This window comes from Vitis vinifera, chromosome 17, assembly GCF_030704535.1.
Source record: "Vitis vinifera cultivar Pinot Noir 40024 chromosome 17, ASM3070453v1".
Taxonomy (NCBI): Eukaryota; Viridiplantae; Streptophyta; class Magnoliopsida; order Vitales; family Vitaceae; genus Vitis; species Vitis vinifera.
In genome coordinates this window covers 14,889,280-14,905,207 of record NC_081821.1, presented here as the reverse complement: position 1 = coordinate 14,905,207, position 15,928 = coordinate 14,889,280, and the positions used below count along the sequence as shown (strand labels likewise).

General features: G+C 34.4%; 1 protein-coding gene across 2 annotated transcripts in view; it reads left to right on the top strand.

The window, feature by feature from the left end:
* Positions 1 to 1,517: 1,517 nt before the first annotated feature.
* LOC100243690 (uncharacterized) overlaps positions 1,518 to 15,928 on the top strand; it is a 51,602-nt gene continuing 37,191 nt past the window's right edge. For both annotated transcript variants that reach the window (XM_002262987.5, XM_059734151.1), the window contains exons 1-5: positions 1,518 to 1,645; positions 1,717 to 1,801; positions 1,880 to 1,967; positions 2,622 to 2,771; positions 3,092 to 3,223. In XM_002262987.5, the coding sequence (XP_002263023.2) occupies positions 1,577 to 1,645; positions 1,717 to 1,801; positions 1,880 to 1,967; positions 2,622 to 2,771; positions 3,092 to 3,223 (524 nt within the window). In that variant the 5' untranslated portion in view covers positions 1,518 to 1,576. The remainder of the gene's footprint in view (positions 1,646 to 1,716; positions 1,802 to 1,879; positions 1,968 to 2,621; positions 2,772 to 3,091; positions 3,224 to 15,928) is intronic.

Genomic DNA, 15,928 nt, shown 5'->3' with positions numbered 1-15,928 from the left:
ACATGCACATATTTAGTACTCAATTATAAATACAAGATTTTAGAATGATTTGATTTAATTTGCAATTAATTGGATCACTTTTTAATTCCAAATTATTCTTAGAAATTAAAAGATTAAGTAAAAAAAATTAAATTATTAATTATACCCCAATTTAAAAACTATTTACCGAGTGAAAAAATTCAAAAAATATAATTGTATATATATGAGAAACAATATAAGCTCATGACTTAGTTTATTGATTTTGGTCTATTATTTTTTGTAGTGATTAGATCTATTTTTTTTTTAGTTTCAAATTATTTTTAAAAATGATTAAACTCATTAATAAATTTAATTCAAAATGTCATTTGATTTTGAATTTTTTTTTTTGGTAATAAAAAACATATTAAAATATAATTATGTGCAACAAAGATATAATAGAGTCATTATGGACCAATTTTTATCCATAAGTTTTAAATCATTTTTAAAAATGACTAGACTTGTTAATAAATTTTATATATCAAGTCTTGTTTAATTTGAAGTTTATTTGTTTAGTGAAAAAATCTAAAAAATATGGTTCTATATAAAGGATAAAGAATAGATTCATTCTAAACTAATTTTTATCTATAATTTTCTAATATTAGTTGGTTCATCATTTGAGAAGTTATTTTTAAAAATCGCTAATTTCGTTAATGAATTCAATGTGTTAAGTCTTACTTGATTTTAAATTTATTTACCTAAAGAAAAAATTTATGAAAATAAAAGTATATGTAAAGAAGAAATTATCCAAGTCATTCAAAATAAATTTTGGTTTATTACTTTTTAATATTATTGAGTTTCATGACTTTCTAGTTAGTTAAATTAGTTTTTAAGTTTCAAATTATTTTTAAAGATTAGTCATTTTATATATCAAGTATAATTTGATGTGAAATTTATTTACTTAATGAAAAAATTTGGAAAAGTTAAAAGAAATTAAAAAAAAAACATGTAATTCAAAGGAGGATGATATTTGAATATTTTTTATATTAGTATTGGACTAGAGAGAAGAAAAATGACATTATAGTTGAATTTTATTTGATTATTAAAATGATATTATGATTCAATTTTATTTGATTTTTATGATTTTTTTTAAATTTTTTTCTTTTATTTTTAAAAATTAATGAAAATAACTCCTACATATTCTATATAAATTGTTTTCTATTTAATTTAATTTTTTAAAAATAGAAAACAAATAACAACTGTCAAACAATACAATGAATTTTTTAATATTTAAAAATAATTCTTTATATTTTCTTTTTCTTGTTTTTAAAAATTAGTTGTTCTTTATTTCATTTTATTTTCAAAAATTAAAAACAAGAAAGGATGCGTGGGTTTTTATTTTTTTTTAAAATAGATTTTTTGAAATTGTAAATACTTTAAATTTTATATTCTTTATTTTTTTAATTTTAAAAATAAAGAATATTTTTTATTTTTATTATTGGACATTAGAAAAAGAAAAATATTTATTTGGTAAATAATTTGAGGAGTGGAGAGAAAATATTTTAACTATAGAGAAAATAGTTGGAGTAGAAATCGCACACTTCAACTGGGAGCCGGGAAGATGTCAGCAGTGGCTGTCCACCTCTCCTTCACCCTCCTCCATCCGCATTCCACAAAACCCAATTATCCGGTAAGCTTCTCCTTCTCAATTCCAAAATCTTCATTCCCTTTTCTCTACTTATCGTTTTTTTCCCTGTACAGATTTTCAGGTCTCGTTCTCCTTCAACCAAAATCACTCTGGGCCTTGTGTTTTCCTCTCATTCTTCAATTTCAAGAAATGGACAAGGTTTGTGGTTCTCTTTCTCTCTTTTTCATCTGGGTTTTCTGTTTCATAGGTGTCTGCATCTTGAAATTTGATTGGCAGGTGCTTTTGATCCCGAGCTTAGGCCAGTGCTTGAACTGGCAACTGACTCTGAGTTGTTTGAACTTGAGAGGATCCTTTTTGGCCCCAGGTATAATTTCTTTTAATCAACCTGTTTTATTTGGTCTCTGAAAGGGAAAAAGGAGGGAAAAAAATTGAGTAAATTAAATGGTGTTAGGCATGGTGATTTTCCAAATTGCTTCGGTGAATGGGCATTGCAGTACCTGGAATCCAGGAGACTTAATGACTTGTGTTGTAATTTTTTTTTCTTATATATATTTGGAAAAATAAGGGCACTTATGCTTTCTTTCCATTAGGAGGGGCACTTTTTTGGAAAATGCATAAATTTTCTGAATGAGGGAAAGTGAAAATGGCCGAGGAAATATGTTTGGCAACATATTTTCAAAAGCTATTTTGAAACAATGTCCTGGAAATGGGTCATTTTCAAGAAATTTCAAAATATTATTTTTGGAGTTAAAAATAACAATGCAAGTAATTTAGAAGTAAAAATGACGTGAAAATGATTTCTGAATCTGTTCATTGTTTTCATTTAATAAAAAAGAAATTACATTTTACAAAAATCTCTTTTTCATTTCTGCTACCAAACTGGTACTTGCCAGTTGAAGTTCAATTTCTCTGCTTTCCATATCAAATGGTGGTGCAACAGTCTTGAACAGTAGTTCTAAGGTGATTTTGAAGTGTTATTTAATCTTTCAATGTGATGTTGAATTGTGCTCTTGTTCAGCTACTTCAGTCCTTTGTTAAAATCAATATCAAGGAGAGCTGATGTTGACTATGCCATGATTGAAGAAGACCTTGAAGAGCGAGAAGATTTTATTTCTAGTCTCGAGTCGAGGTTCTTATTCCTTGCAGCTGATGCTCGGTCTACATTAAGGTTGTTGAATTACTTAGCCAATGATTGGCAGTTTTATTTTTCTTGCTTCAGTCTTGGCTTTGACTAAGTCAATGAGTGGGTATTAAGTTTAGCATAAAATTTAGATGGGTAGAAGACTTTTGTTTTTTTTTTTCCTTAAGCAAATATTCCTATGTATTGTTAACATCTAAGTTCCAAGGCGAAAACTGATTCATGATTGTTTATTATGGTGCAAACTGGTAATCATATCTGTTTAAGTTTATTTTTTAAATGGATACTATGATCATAGTGTAAATTCATTTGACAACTTTCTGATTAGTTGCTTTCTACGTTCTCTGTAGGGGTTGGAGGCCTTCTTATAGAAATGTCCTGCTTGGTGTGCGAAAAAAATTAAATGTCCCTTGTTCAAGCAAATTGTCAACTGAAGACCTAGAAGTAGAGATTTTTCTTCATCTATTGCAGGACTACTCAAGGTACTTTTTATAATAAATTCTCTCAATTTTACAAGGTTCTTTGTATTATAATTGTTAAACTAGTGGTTTTAAAGGTGATAACATAACACAAGTTGATTGACCCTTGGTTAAGGCCATTTGCAAGGCTTAAGGGATGGGTGAAAGCCTTTCAATTATTTATTTTTATTAAAAGAGTTTTTAATTAGTTAAATATAGGATCTAAATTACAGTTATATCTAAGCAGCCTATTTATTGAAAGCTGAAAATAATAGGTCAACTATTCCAACACTCCTCTCAAAGTTGGTGCAAAGATATTTTGTGTACCAAACTTATAAATAATCTGAAGAAAAATTGTACTCTAAATCTTTTAGTGAGCATATTAGCTAGCTGTTTAGAGGATGAAATATATGGAGTGCAAACTTGTCTCAAGTCCAAGTTTTGCTTGATGAAATGTCTATCCACTTCCACATATTTGGTCCAGTCATGATATTCTAGATTATGGGCTATATTTATAGCTACTTTATTATTATACTATAACATCATTGGATTCTTCACTTCCACCTTCAAATCTGAGGGTGCTATTTCAGCCAAAGTAGGTCACCATTGATCCATGGCTTTGAATTTTGCCTTTGCATGAGAGCAAACAACCATTGGTTGTTTCTTACTTCTCTAGGTAACTAAATAGTAGTTGGCCACTTATCTACCATGGATCCAACTCAATTGACATTAGTATAAGCTTCCAACTTTAGCTCCTTGTCTTTATGAAATCAAAGTCCCATGCCTGGTGTCCCTTTCAAGTATTTGATGATTCTATAAAGTGCATCAAGGTATGATCGAAGTGGGGCATGCATGAACTGACTCACTACACTAACTGCATAGGCTATGTCTGGCCTTGCATGTGACAAGTAGATCAGTTTTCTGACCATTCATTGGTACATCACACAGTCAACCATTAGTTCTTCCCTTTTTTAATCCCAACTTGTAGTTGGGCTCTATTGGAGTATTAACGGGCTTGCAGTCAAGCATACCTGCCTGTTGGAGAAGATCTAGGGTTTATTTTTATTAAGAAATGAAGATCCTCAGCTTAGATCTAGTAACTTCAATTCCAAGAAAATCTTAAGTTCCCCAAGTTTTTGATTTCAAATTCTTTTGCTAATTAAATTTTTAATCCCATCATTTCTTCAATGTCATTTGCGTATACAATTAGGGCAGTGACTCTTCCAATAGAGGACCTTTTTATGAATAAGGTGTGATTTATGCTCATACACTGTTGGAACATCCATGTGGTATTCTTCAAAGTCTCCATGGAGGAAAGCATTCTTCACATCAAATTGATATAAAGACCAATCCTTATTTTCTGTCAAGGATAAAAGAATTCTGATCGTGTACATTTTAGCCATTGGTTCAAATGTTTCATATACGATTGAGTGTACCCATTTGCCCCTAGCAGGATTTGTCCAAAACGCCATCAGCTTTGTACTTGACTGTAAAAGTCTATTTGCAGTCCACAGTCCTTCCTTCAATAAATCAACAACTTCCTAAGTCTGATATTTTTCCAGCGCTCTGATCTCCTTGTTCATGGTCTGCCTCCATGGTTTTGAGGTTAAAGCTTCTTGGACTAGATTCTCAACACTTCTCCTCAAGTTGGTGCATGGATATCTATCATGCCCAAGTTGCTTGTTAGATGTTCAAAAACTAGTTTATGAAGTCCCTTGATTAGGATGTCAGCTAGTTGTTGGGTAGTTGGAACAAATGGCGTACATATGATATCAACTTCAAGTTTTTCCTTTAAGAAATGTTTATCAATCTCCACATGTTTAGTCCTATCATGCTGAACTAGATTATTTGTAATATTAATTGCAACTTTATTATCGCAATAAAGCTTCAAAGGGTCTAACAACAGGTTATCTCAGCTCTTTCAGGACTTGCTTTAGCTACAACACTTCATAAACCCCATGTGCCATCGCTCTAAATTCTACCTTTGCACTTATCCAGACCACCACACTATTTTTTACTCCTCCAAGTAACCAAATTTCCCCATATAAATGTGCAATACCCTGAGGTTGATCTCTTATTAGTTACTGAACAAGCCCAGTTTGCATTTGTGTATACTTCAACTCCTTGCTACTCATTCTTCTTAAAAAATAGTCTTTTTCCTAGTGTATTCTTCAAGTACCTTAAAATTCTATAAACTACTTCAAGATGTGCTTCAAAAGGTGAATGCATATATTGACTTACCATACTAACTGCAAAGAATATCCGGTCGAGTGTGAGATAGGTAAATCAACTTACCAACCAATTTTTGGTACCTTGTAGTCTCCACCGAAACCCTAATTTCTAGCTTTCCGAGCTTTTCATTAGGATTTATAGGGGTATCTAAAGGTCTACAACCACTCATTCCTATTTCCTATAGGAGATCAACTCAAGGCTCCAAGACCTTTAATTTCAAATTCAGTAGTTAGACACTTCTTCAAATGATTCATCCCAACCATATTATCTCTGCTTAGAATAATGTCATCCACATAGACTATTAAAATTGTAACTTTACCTCCTAGAGAGTATTTTAGAAATAGGGTATGATCTGTTTGTCTCTGATAAAAACCTATTTTATTCATAAAGTAGGTGAGTCTCTCAAACCAAGTCCAAGGAGATTGCTTAAGGTCATATAAAGACTTCTATAGTTTACAAACCTTTGGGCCAACCCTTTTATCAAAGCCAGGAGTAGATCCATATACACTTCCTCCTTTAGGTCTCTATTGAGGAAAACATTTTTAACATCCAGTTGTTGTAGTGGCTAATCCGGATTTGTAGCAATTGATAAAAGAACTCTGATTGTATTTAATTTTGCAATGAGAAAAAAGGTTTTTGAGTAGTCAATCCCATATGTATGTGTAAATCCCTTGGCAACAAGGTGCGCCTTGTTGTACCTTTGTAGAGAGCCATCAAAATTATATTTGATAGTGAACACCCACTTGGAGCAAACAATAGTCTTCCTTTTAGGTCGAGCTACCACCTCCCAAGTCTTATTCTTCTCAAGGGTCCTCATTTCCTAAAAAACAGCCTCCTTCCACTCTGGAATTTTTAGAGCATCCTTTACATTCTTTGGAATTTCTACACTAGAAAGTTGAGAGGTAAATGCGACCATGGAAGATGACAAATTCTTATAAGACACAAAATTGGACATAGGATGTTGACTAAGACTTAACACCTTTTTGAAATGCAATAGGGACATCCAGATCACTAAGAGACTCTTCATGTTTAATATTGGAAGAAGAACATGGTTTAGATGAAGCCTTACCTTTCTCAAGTGGTGAGATTGGATCTGTTCTCGAGACAGATTCATGGCCTTGTTGTAAAGTAGGTTCCACCATTTTTTGAATATGGTTTCTCCTTGAGTAGACACGAAGCTCTTGATTGTTTTTATTTGTATTTTCATTGAATTCAATAGTTTCATGATCTTGATCATGTGTTGGCATTAAGGTAGTTTGTCCAACATTTTCAATAGTTAAATCATTTGTTCCCAAAGTTTGTCTACTACCAATAAACTCATCAAGCACAGGTGGTTGTTTTTCTATTTTTTCTAGAGATTTTTCTAGAAATTTTCCTGGAGTTTCTCATCACTATTGAACTAAGGTGGGTTGGAATAGTGGTTGGTCTAACTCAGACACCTCACTAGGAATGAAATCTACACTTTTATTCTCCCCCTGAGGATGATCATTTAAAATAGGGTCTAGTTTAAAAGAAAGTGACGTTCATTGTTATAAACATTCTTTTGGTATGTGGATCAAAGCATTTCTATCCTTTTTGTGTTGAAGAATATCCAACAAATATGCATTTGGATGCTCTAGGATCAAATTTTCCACGATTATGATTATGGACATGAATAAATGTAGTGCAACAAAAATTTTCGAAGATAAATTCATTGAAATCTGTGAAGTAAGAAAACACATGTTGAAAAAACCAAGTGGAGTTTGATATTTTGAAACCCTAGTAGGCATCCTATTGATCAAATAGGTGGTGGTTAAAATAGCTTAACTCTAAAGATATTTGAGAACTTTTGTTGAAAAGATGAGTGATCTAGCAACTTCCAACAACTTCTAAAAGATGTCTATTCTTTCTTTCTGCCACTCCATTTTTTTTAGGTGTATCAACACAAAAACTTTGATGCATTATACCATTTTCTGGAAAGTTGTTTCCCAACAATTGATTAAAGTATTCTGTTTCATTACCAGTTCTGAAAATTTGAATATTTTTGTATGAAATTGTGTTTTGACCATTTTCTAAAAAATTTTAAACACTTGTACTACTTCTGATTTTTCTTTTAGCAAATACACCAAAGAAACCCTTATATGATCATTTATAAATGTGATAAACCACTTTTTTTTTTCCTGAAGAAGTGCTGACCCTAGAAGGTCCCTAAACATCATCATGTATTACAAAAAAGGGTTTAGACCCTTTATAGGGTTGTAAAGGAAAAAATGCACGATGATGCTTTGCAAGTTCACAAATTTCACAATGGAATGAAGATGGATCTTTATTAATAAACGCCTTTTGAAATAAATGTTTCAAATATTGAAAATTGGGATGTCCTAACTTAAAATTCCATAACAACATTTTATTCTCACTAGTTACTAAAATAGATTCAAACAAGTACTCTGAGCTTGTCTACCTAGTTTGATTCGATCTTCAAAGAAATAAAGTCCTCCACTTTGTCTAGCATCGCCAATCATCTTCCTCAAGTTTAAATCTTGGAATTCACATTGAGATGAGAAAAAATTAGCTTGACACTTTAAATGAGAGGTTAATTTACTGACAAACAATAAATTGCAAGACAAATTAAGAACATAAAGAACATTATGGAGTGTAAGAAGTAAGGAAAATTTGGTAGATCCTTTTCTAGCAATAGTCGAAAGAGATCCATCTACTATTTTTATCTTTTTGTTTCCTACACAGGGACTATAAGAAAACAAATTTGAAGATTTGGTCATATGATCGATTGCACTAGAATCTATGATTATGGGCAATTTGAATCAAGGTGAACAAGGGTTGTGAGAAGATGATTACATTTTTGGGATAAGGAACAAGAAGGGGATTGATTTAAAGAGACCTAACATTGAATAAGTTTGTACAGATGCTCTATTTGATCCTTAGTAAAAGGAGGTGTTTCTAAGGAAGGTTGCTGCCCATGTTCATTACTTCTGGCTTGGTAGGCACGACTCTCCCCGCTAGGTTTCTTCTTCTAGTTTGATGGCTTGTCATGAATCTTTTAGTGGGTGTCACAAGTATGCCAGGGTTTTGTATAGTGGTCATACCATGGTCTATCGCCCTTTTTAGAATTCCTTTTTTCTCTTTCTTGATCAAACCCCTTAGTAACAAGGGAAAAACTATCAAATTCTATTCTAGCCCTTGGTGACTCAAGGTTCATCATAATGGATCTTCTAGCATCATCTCTTCTAACTTTAGAAAAAACTTCTCGGAGAGATGGTAATGGTTTTTTCCATAGAATTCGACCTCTCACTTCATTAAGGTCTTTGTTCAGTCCCGACAAGAAAACAAAGACTGTCATTCTCTCCTCACTTCATGTACCTTGCACTATTCCTAGGGTTTTCCCCTACCTCTTCATAACACAAATCTAACTCATACCATAAAATCAACATCTCGTTATAATACTCAGTCACACCACGATCCCCTTGTTTGGATTGCCACAACTTTGATTTTAAATCAAATATCAAGCAGAATTTTCTAGATTTGAGTAGGTTTCTCGGATTGCCTCCCACACTTCCTTGGCAGTTTTTATGAAGAGATAGGGCTTCCCTATTTTTGGCTCCATCAAGTTGATAAGCCAAGTTGTTATCATGGAATTTTCTGATCTCCATGCTGCTAACTTTGGATCATTTGTGGCTGGTTTCTTTACCTTACCAGTTAGGTGTCCAAGCATTCCTTTATCATCATCGATTGCTGGTTTCATAGTCTGGGTCCATTTTAAATAATTCTTACTATTCAGTTTATGAACTGTTAATCGAATGGTAGAACTAAATGATGAGATATCGGGAGGCAACATGATTTGTCTGGTCATCCTCTGTTGTAACTGAGGAGGATGAATTTTCGCTAGCCCCAGTCATAGTTGTCTTCACCATGGGAATTTTTTGTTAAAGAGCCTATTGTCACGGACTTAGTCGTTCACTAAGCTCGTGCGGCACTTAGACAAGCTAAGACGCTTAATCTTGCTAAGTCAGCCTTGCTCCCCGATGCTTTAGCTCGCCCGGCTAAGACACTCGCGACTCGAAAGCTTAAGAAGCTTAGTAGGCAACCCCTTAAAGAATGGAAGCTCTTTCTTATTCAAAGAAGCCTTTACAAGTGCTTGGATGCTCACTTGCTTGGTGCCTTGGCCAAATGAGGCCCTCACCTATTTATAGACACCAATGGAACTCTCTGGAACCTTGGAGGGTTCCTTACAACTCAAGACCATTCTAGACTGTCCTACATCATTCTAGGTACAAGCCTATATACAAGTATATACAAGAGTCTTCTAGATTTCTCTAGAAAGCCCCGGACTCCTCTCATGCCTTCCACCATGGTGTAGAATTGTGTGGATTCCTCCAGGCTTCTCTAGAACCTTCCACACTCTTCCCACTCTAGGAGTCTCCAGAAGCTTCCTGACTCTATATAAGCCATGGGGAGTCTCATTTGGAATCAGCTTGTGACACTATGCTCTAATACCATATTGAGAAAGAATAATATAAAGAAAAATATGATATCTCATTCTCATTGATGATGATGAATATTTATATATAAACACATTTGAGTTCTACTATAATTCAAATTCTATCTCCCACTCTAATTCAAATTAATAATAGACCTCTACTCTAATTTAAACTCTATCTCCTACTCTAATTCAAAGTAATATTAAACTTCTACTTTCAACTTTATATTCTAGTCTAATTCAAACTAATAATAAATAGATAAATAGTAAACTTTAAATTAAGGAGAAACATTCAAATAATAATATTCCTAGATTCTCGATAGATTCTAACTAGAAAATCTTGTGATCATGCCAATGAAACCCTAAGCTTGCCAAAATTGACTTAAGTTACCAAAAAGAGTCATTGAAAGTTGGACTGAGAATCAAAACCTCTACTTGCCATTATCTTTGCTTTTCTTATCATTTTACCTTCGAGTTTGTTGGAAATTCTAAAGAATCGACTTACTCTTTCATTTTTATTTTTAGTTAATTTACATTGAACTAAGCAATTCGTAAGTGGATGCTTATGAAATGAAATGCAAATAGCTTATATGTCAACTAGTAGGCCCTCTCCTGTTTAAGATCTACATTCTTCCTCAAATTTCTGGTTTAATTTTAAGTGGCAAAAACATTTCATTTCAAAAAATGAGGTATAGTGGAGAAAGTGCTTTGGAGAGTTGTTGACATGGAGATAGGAAAATGTTTGGTTCCATGGAGGGGCCGGGTTGGTCAGTCTTTTGCATTGGTGGAAAAATTGGTCCTTTGTGGATGGTCTCCTGTGAGGAGGTGTTGGTGGATTTTTTGAAATAGTTTGACAAAATGGCTAGGGCTTAGGTCTGAGTTAAGAGTAGTGTGGAGATGGACTAAGGAAGCTATAATCTCGATTTCGTTATGTTAGGTGAGGAGGGCATCTTTGATTTGACCTTCATCATGTTGGATGCATTTAGTAGTTTTGTGGGTATGCCAATAGAGAGGCATGAAAAGGAAATTGCAACCGTGTTTAGAAAGTTGGAGGCTTTGAAAAAAGGCAAAGCTTAGAATTTAATGAAAAGAGGAGATCCTCCTCTATGTTTCATTTCAATAAGGAACTTTGGAAGCTTAAGGCTATGTTTGGTTCTCGGAAAGTACAAAGGAAAGAAAAAAAATGCTAAGGAAAATGATTTTCTCATGTTTGGTTGTCCTATGAAAAATATCAAAGAAAATCAAATATAATTAAAATTAATTAAAAACTTATGTATTTTTTAATTATTTAATCTTTATATTGATGAGTTAAAATAAATAAAATGAGTTTGAAGTAACAAAAAAAATAATTTATCAACTTTTAATCTATTTTTTTATTTTCCTTCACTTTTTCTTTCCTTCTACTTTTCCTTTGTATTTTCTTTCCCTCGCATTTTCCCTCAAATTTTCTGGAAACCAAACATAGCCTAAGTGTTTGATTAATTATTGCCCTTCAAATGGGATGGAGAGGAGTCAGAAGAGTTGCAGAGAAATCCTACTTGTTTCTCCATGAAATTAATTTTTTGATAAGTAAAAAGAAAGTATATTAATCAAAAAGAGGAAACACCAAAAAACCAGTGCCCTCGAAGTATACAGGGAGTATAGACACCACCTTCCCTAACTAGGAGCCTACCCAAAACTCCATGAAATTAATGATTTTGTTTTAGAATGTTAAAGGGGTTAATAAGAAAAGAAGCATAAGATAATCAAGTCCCTCATCAGTTGCTAGTTGAGTGCCTTGGATTATTTGTTGTTGGTTGGGGTGAGTGCTATTGGCACCTTGAGGTTTGGGTCCTCATGGAAAGTGTAAAGGACTTGACCATGGAAAGTTCCTCCGTTACAAAAACAAAAAGTCCCTCATCGGATCACGAAGGGTTGACTTAGTTTGCTTGCAAGAAACTAAGGTAAAGCTTATGGATGTTCTTCAGTTGGTGAGAAGTTTAGAGGTGGGTGGGTGGTAGAAGCAAGTGGTTCAGTGAGAGGCATTTTACTCTTTTGGGATAACAAAGTGTTTGATTTGATTGGGATGGAAGTGAGGGATTATGAAGGAACTATGAGGATGATTTTGCTTGGTGTTTCTTTGGGGTTAATAGTTTAGTCCAGAGGGTTAAGAGAGAGATTTTTAGTTAGAGTTGGGGGCTGTAAGGGGGTAGTGGGATGACCCGTGGTGTATAAGAGGAGACTTCAATTGTGTAAGGTTTCCGGGTGAAAGAAGAGATTGTTTTGGGTTCTCCTTTGATATGAGGTACTTCTCTAAGATTATTAAGGATTTGAATTTGTGGGATCTTCTAGTTGGCATGCCTTTTACATGGTGTGGGGGCCAATCTAGTCGATACACATTGAGGCTAGATCGTTTGTTGGTGTTAGAGGAGTGGGAGAATAATTTTTTTTGCCTCATCCAGAGAGTTTTACGAAGGTCAATTTCGGATCACTCCCCTATCATTTTAGATAGGGGTGTTGTGCAAAGGTGTTAAACGCCTTTTAGATTTGAAAATATGTCTTAAAATGGAAACCTTCAAAGATCTAGTGAGGGGCTGGTGGATGAGTTATAATTTCAGAGGGTTTTTTAGTTATATTCTGGCAACAAAGCTTAAGGCTCTAAAACTAGATCTTAAAAAATGGAACAAGGAGGTCTTTGGAAACGTCAACACTAGGAAGGAGGAGGCCTTATAATAAATTGGTTTTTAGGACTCTATGAAGAAGGAGGTTGTCCTCTTCGTTGAGGATTCAAAGGTTGGAAGAGTGATGGTGGATGGGTATAGCTAGTGGGTAGCTTTGGAAGAAACTATGTGGAGGAAAAAATTAAGGGAATTGTAGTTAAGGGAGGGGGATGGAAATGCTAGGTTCTTCCATAAAATGGTCATTGTGCATAGTAGAAGGAATTTTTTAGCTAAGGTAAGAATAAATGGAGAGTGGAATTCTAAGGAGGTAGATATTAAGTAGGCAGTGAACAGAGCTTTCCAAAGTCTTTTATCTGAAGCAAGGGAGTGGAAACCTAATATTAATGGTTTGAGGTTTGCTTCGTTGGAGAGTGTGGAGGCTAGGAGTTTGGAGTATCCGTTCTCAGAGGAAGGGGTTGCCTTGTCTAGCTTGAGTAGGGACAAAGCTCTACGACTAGATCACTTTACCATGGCTTTACGGTAATTTAGGTTAGGATTTTGTTAAACAAGAGGTGATGAGTTTTTTCATAATACCTTCTTCAAAAAAAGTTTTAATGCTACTTTTTTGGTTTGATCCCTAAGAAAGGTGGAGTAAAGGATTGGAAAGATTTTAGACCCATTAGTCTAGTGGGGGATTATGTAAGCTTTATCAATGGTCTTAGCAAACAAGATTAAAAAAGTAATGGGAAAAGTGATGTCTTAACTACCAACATGCTTTTGTGAAAGGTAGGTAAATTTTGGATGTGGTTCCCATTACAAATGAGGTCATTGAAGATGAAGAGTGGCATCAGTCGTATGATTTGTAAAATGGATATTGAGAAGATATATGATCACATTAATTAGGACTTTTAATGGTGATTTTAGAGAAGATGAGATTTAGTAGAGATGGATCAATTGCATTAGATGGTGTATCCTTACTGAAAATTTGGGAAAGAAGGCGGATGGTGCTTACGGTGAGTGAGAGATGGTTATGGGGTGGGTGTGTGGAAGGGTAAAGTTTGCTTCTCTATAGTCAATGGAAGGAAGAAGGGTCAAGTTTTGGAAAGATGAGAGGGAATGGTGACTCATCTTTGGAAGAATCTTTTCCATCTCTGTTCTCTATAGCCACAAACAAAGATGCATGGGTAGCGGATGTGTGGGAGCAATATGGGGAAAGGGGTTGATGGGGCCCTCATTTTTCTAGTCAATTCCATGATTAGGAGCTTGAATGATAGACTTTTTCTAGAAACTCCAAGCTAGCTCAGTCAGGAGAAAGGAGTATGACAATTTAGAGTGGAAGGAATCCAAGTGTGGCAAGTTCATTAAATCCTTCTACCCCTCTTTAGTTTAGAGAACAAGTGAGCCTTTCCTTGTAAATTGTGTTTGGAATCCCTGGGTTTAAGTGAAGCTATGTTCTTTTGTGTGGGAAGCATCATGGGGCAGAATTTTAACGATTGAGCACCTGAAAAGGAGGGGATGAAGTATGCTGAACAGGTGCTACATGTGTAAAAAGGTGGACTCGGTTAATCATCTGCATCTCCATTGTCCTATTGCTAGTGTCTTGTGGCAATTGATTTTTGTTCTATTTGGTGTGGTTTGGTGATTCATTCTTCAATGAGTGGAACTTTGTTAAGCTGGCATAGTTTTGTTGTGGGCAAGAAGTGGCAAAAAGATGGAGGGCAAATCCAGTGTGCTTGTTTTGGACGCTATGGATGAAAAAAAAACAAAAATGCCTTTGAAGGTTTGGAAAAAAACAAAGCAAACGATTAAACTTTTGTTTTTGAATTCTTTTTTGGAATGTGATAAATTGTATGTAGATGTTAACTTTATGTTTATTATACACTTTGTAGATTGGATTAATTTAGAGTAAGGAGAGGGGTTTGTTTTTTGTCCCTTTCCTCTTTCTTGTACTTACCTATTCTTTGGCATCAATTGTAAACTTCACATGTACTACTTTGTGCCTCTAGTTTAGGTGCTTCTCTTGGATTATTGAAGATGAAATGATTTTTTCTCGAGGAAAATGCATATGAATTACCTTCTTTAGCCTATATTTATGTTAGTATCTCTTTTGGATTTGATGTTAGAAATTAGTTAGTAAATGTGCAAAAATAAGACATTTTTTAGTCTTGACATCAATCCAAAGGAAGCAATGAAGATGACTTGAAGATCAGTGAACAACTAGTGATGAAATAAGGCATTTTGATACCTAATTTGACACAAACAACGAGGAATCGATACCTAGCGATAAAGGAGTGGATAAAGATGCAATGTCAAAATAAATTTCGATATAGGAGATGTTGTATTGGATTACTGAAGGTTGATGACAATTTGATATACCTTTCGGATATCGAGTTTCCATTGTGATACTTGTTGCTAGGTTCGACAATGGGTTAAATGTAGGGAATTAAACCGAATTCCTAACCTGTGAGAAACAAAAATAGAGAAAAACACACGCCAAAGAAAAACAATCACACGCACAAGACAGTATTTATGTGGTTCGACAATATGCCTACGTCCACGGAATTACAGAGATATCACTATTATCAGGAAAGAATACAGAGTACCACCTCAGCGGCTACAATATTTTCTCTCTATATATAACATGGCAACCACACCATACTAAAAAACCCTAATTACAAATGGTGGTTCCACAATGGGCTAAACGGGCCTAACAAGCCTTAGTAAATCTCCCATTAAAAAACCATGCAATATTATTTGGGTCGGGTCGCCAAACCGGATTAAACAAAACTAGGCTCCACAAAGCCCAATAAATCTCCCACTTGGAGACTAGTTCAATCACCAACTTTAAACCGCTATTATCCAAGAAACAATCCCTCATCCCTGCAACTCATCCTCCTGTCCTCAAGCTAGAAGACCAATTGAAGCTGCGCACAACTTCAACTTCTCAATAGTGACACCCTTAGTCAGCATGTCTGCCGGGTTCTTAGATCCACAAATCTTCTCAAGTATTACCAGTTTATCTTCAACAAGGTAACGGATAAAGTGGTATTTTGGTTGTATATGCTTTGACTTTGAATGAAAAGCCGAATTTTTGGCAAGAAAAATTGCACTCTGATTGTTACTGTGTAGAATGCCCATCTCCTGCTTCTTACCCAATTCATCTAAGAAACCATGTAGCCAAATCATTTCCTTTCTAGCTTCAGTTGCTGTAACATACTCAGCTTCTGTAGTAGACAAAGTAACAATCTTCTGTAGATTTGAAGCCCATGATATAGCTGTACCACTTAGAGTAAAAACAAACCCAGTAGTACTCTTTCTACCATCAATATCACCAGCAAAATCAGCATCTACATAACCCTGTAGTTTCAAACTTGCACCTGTGAA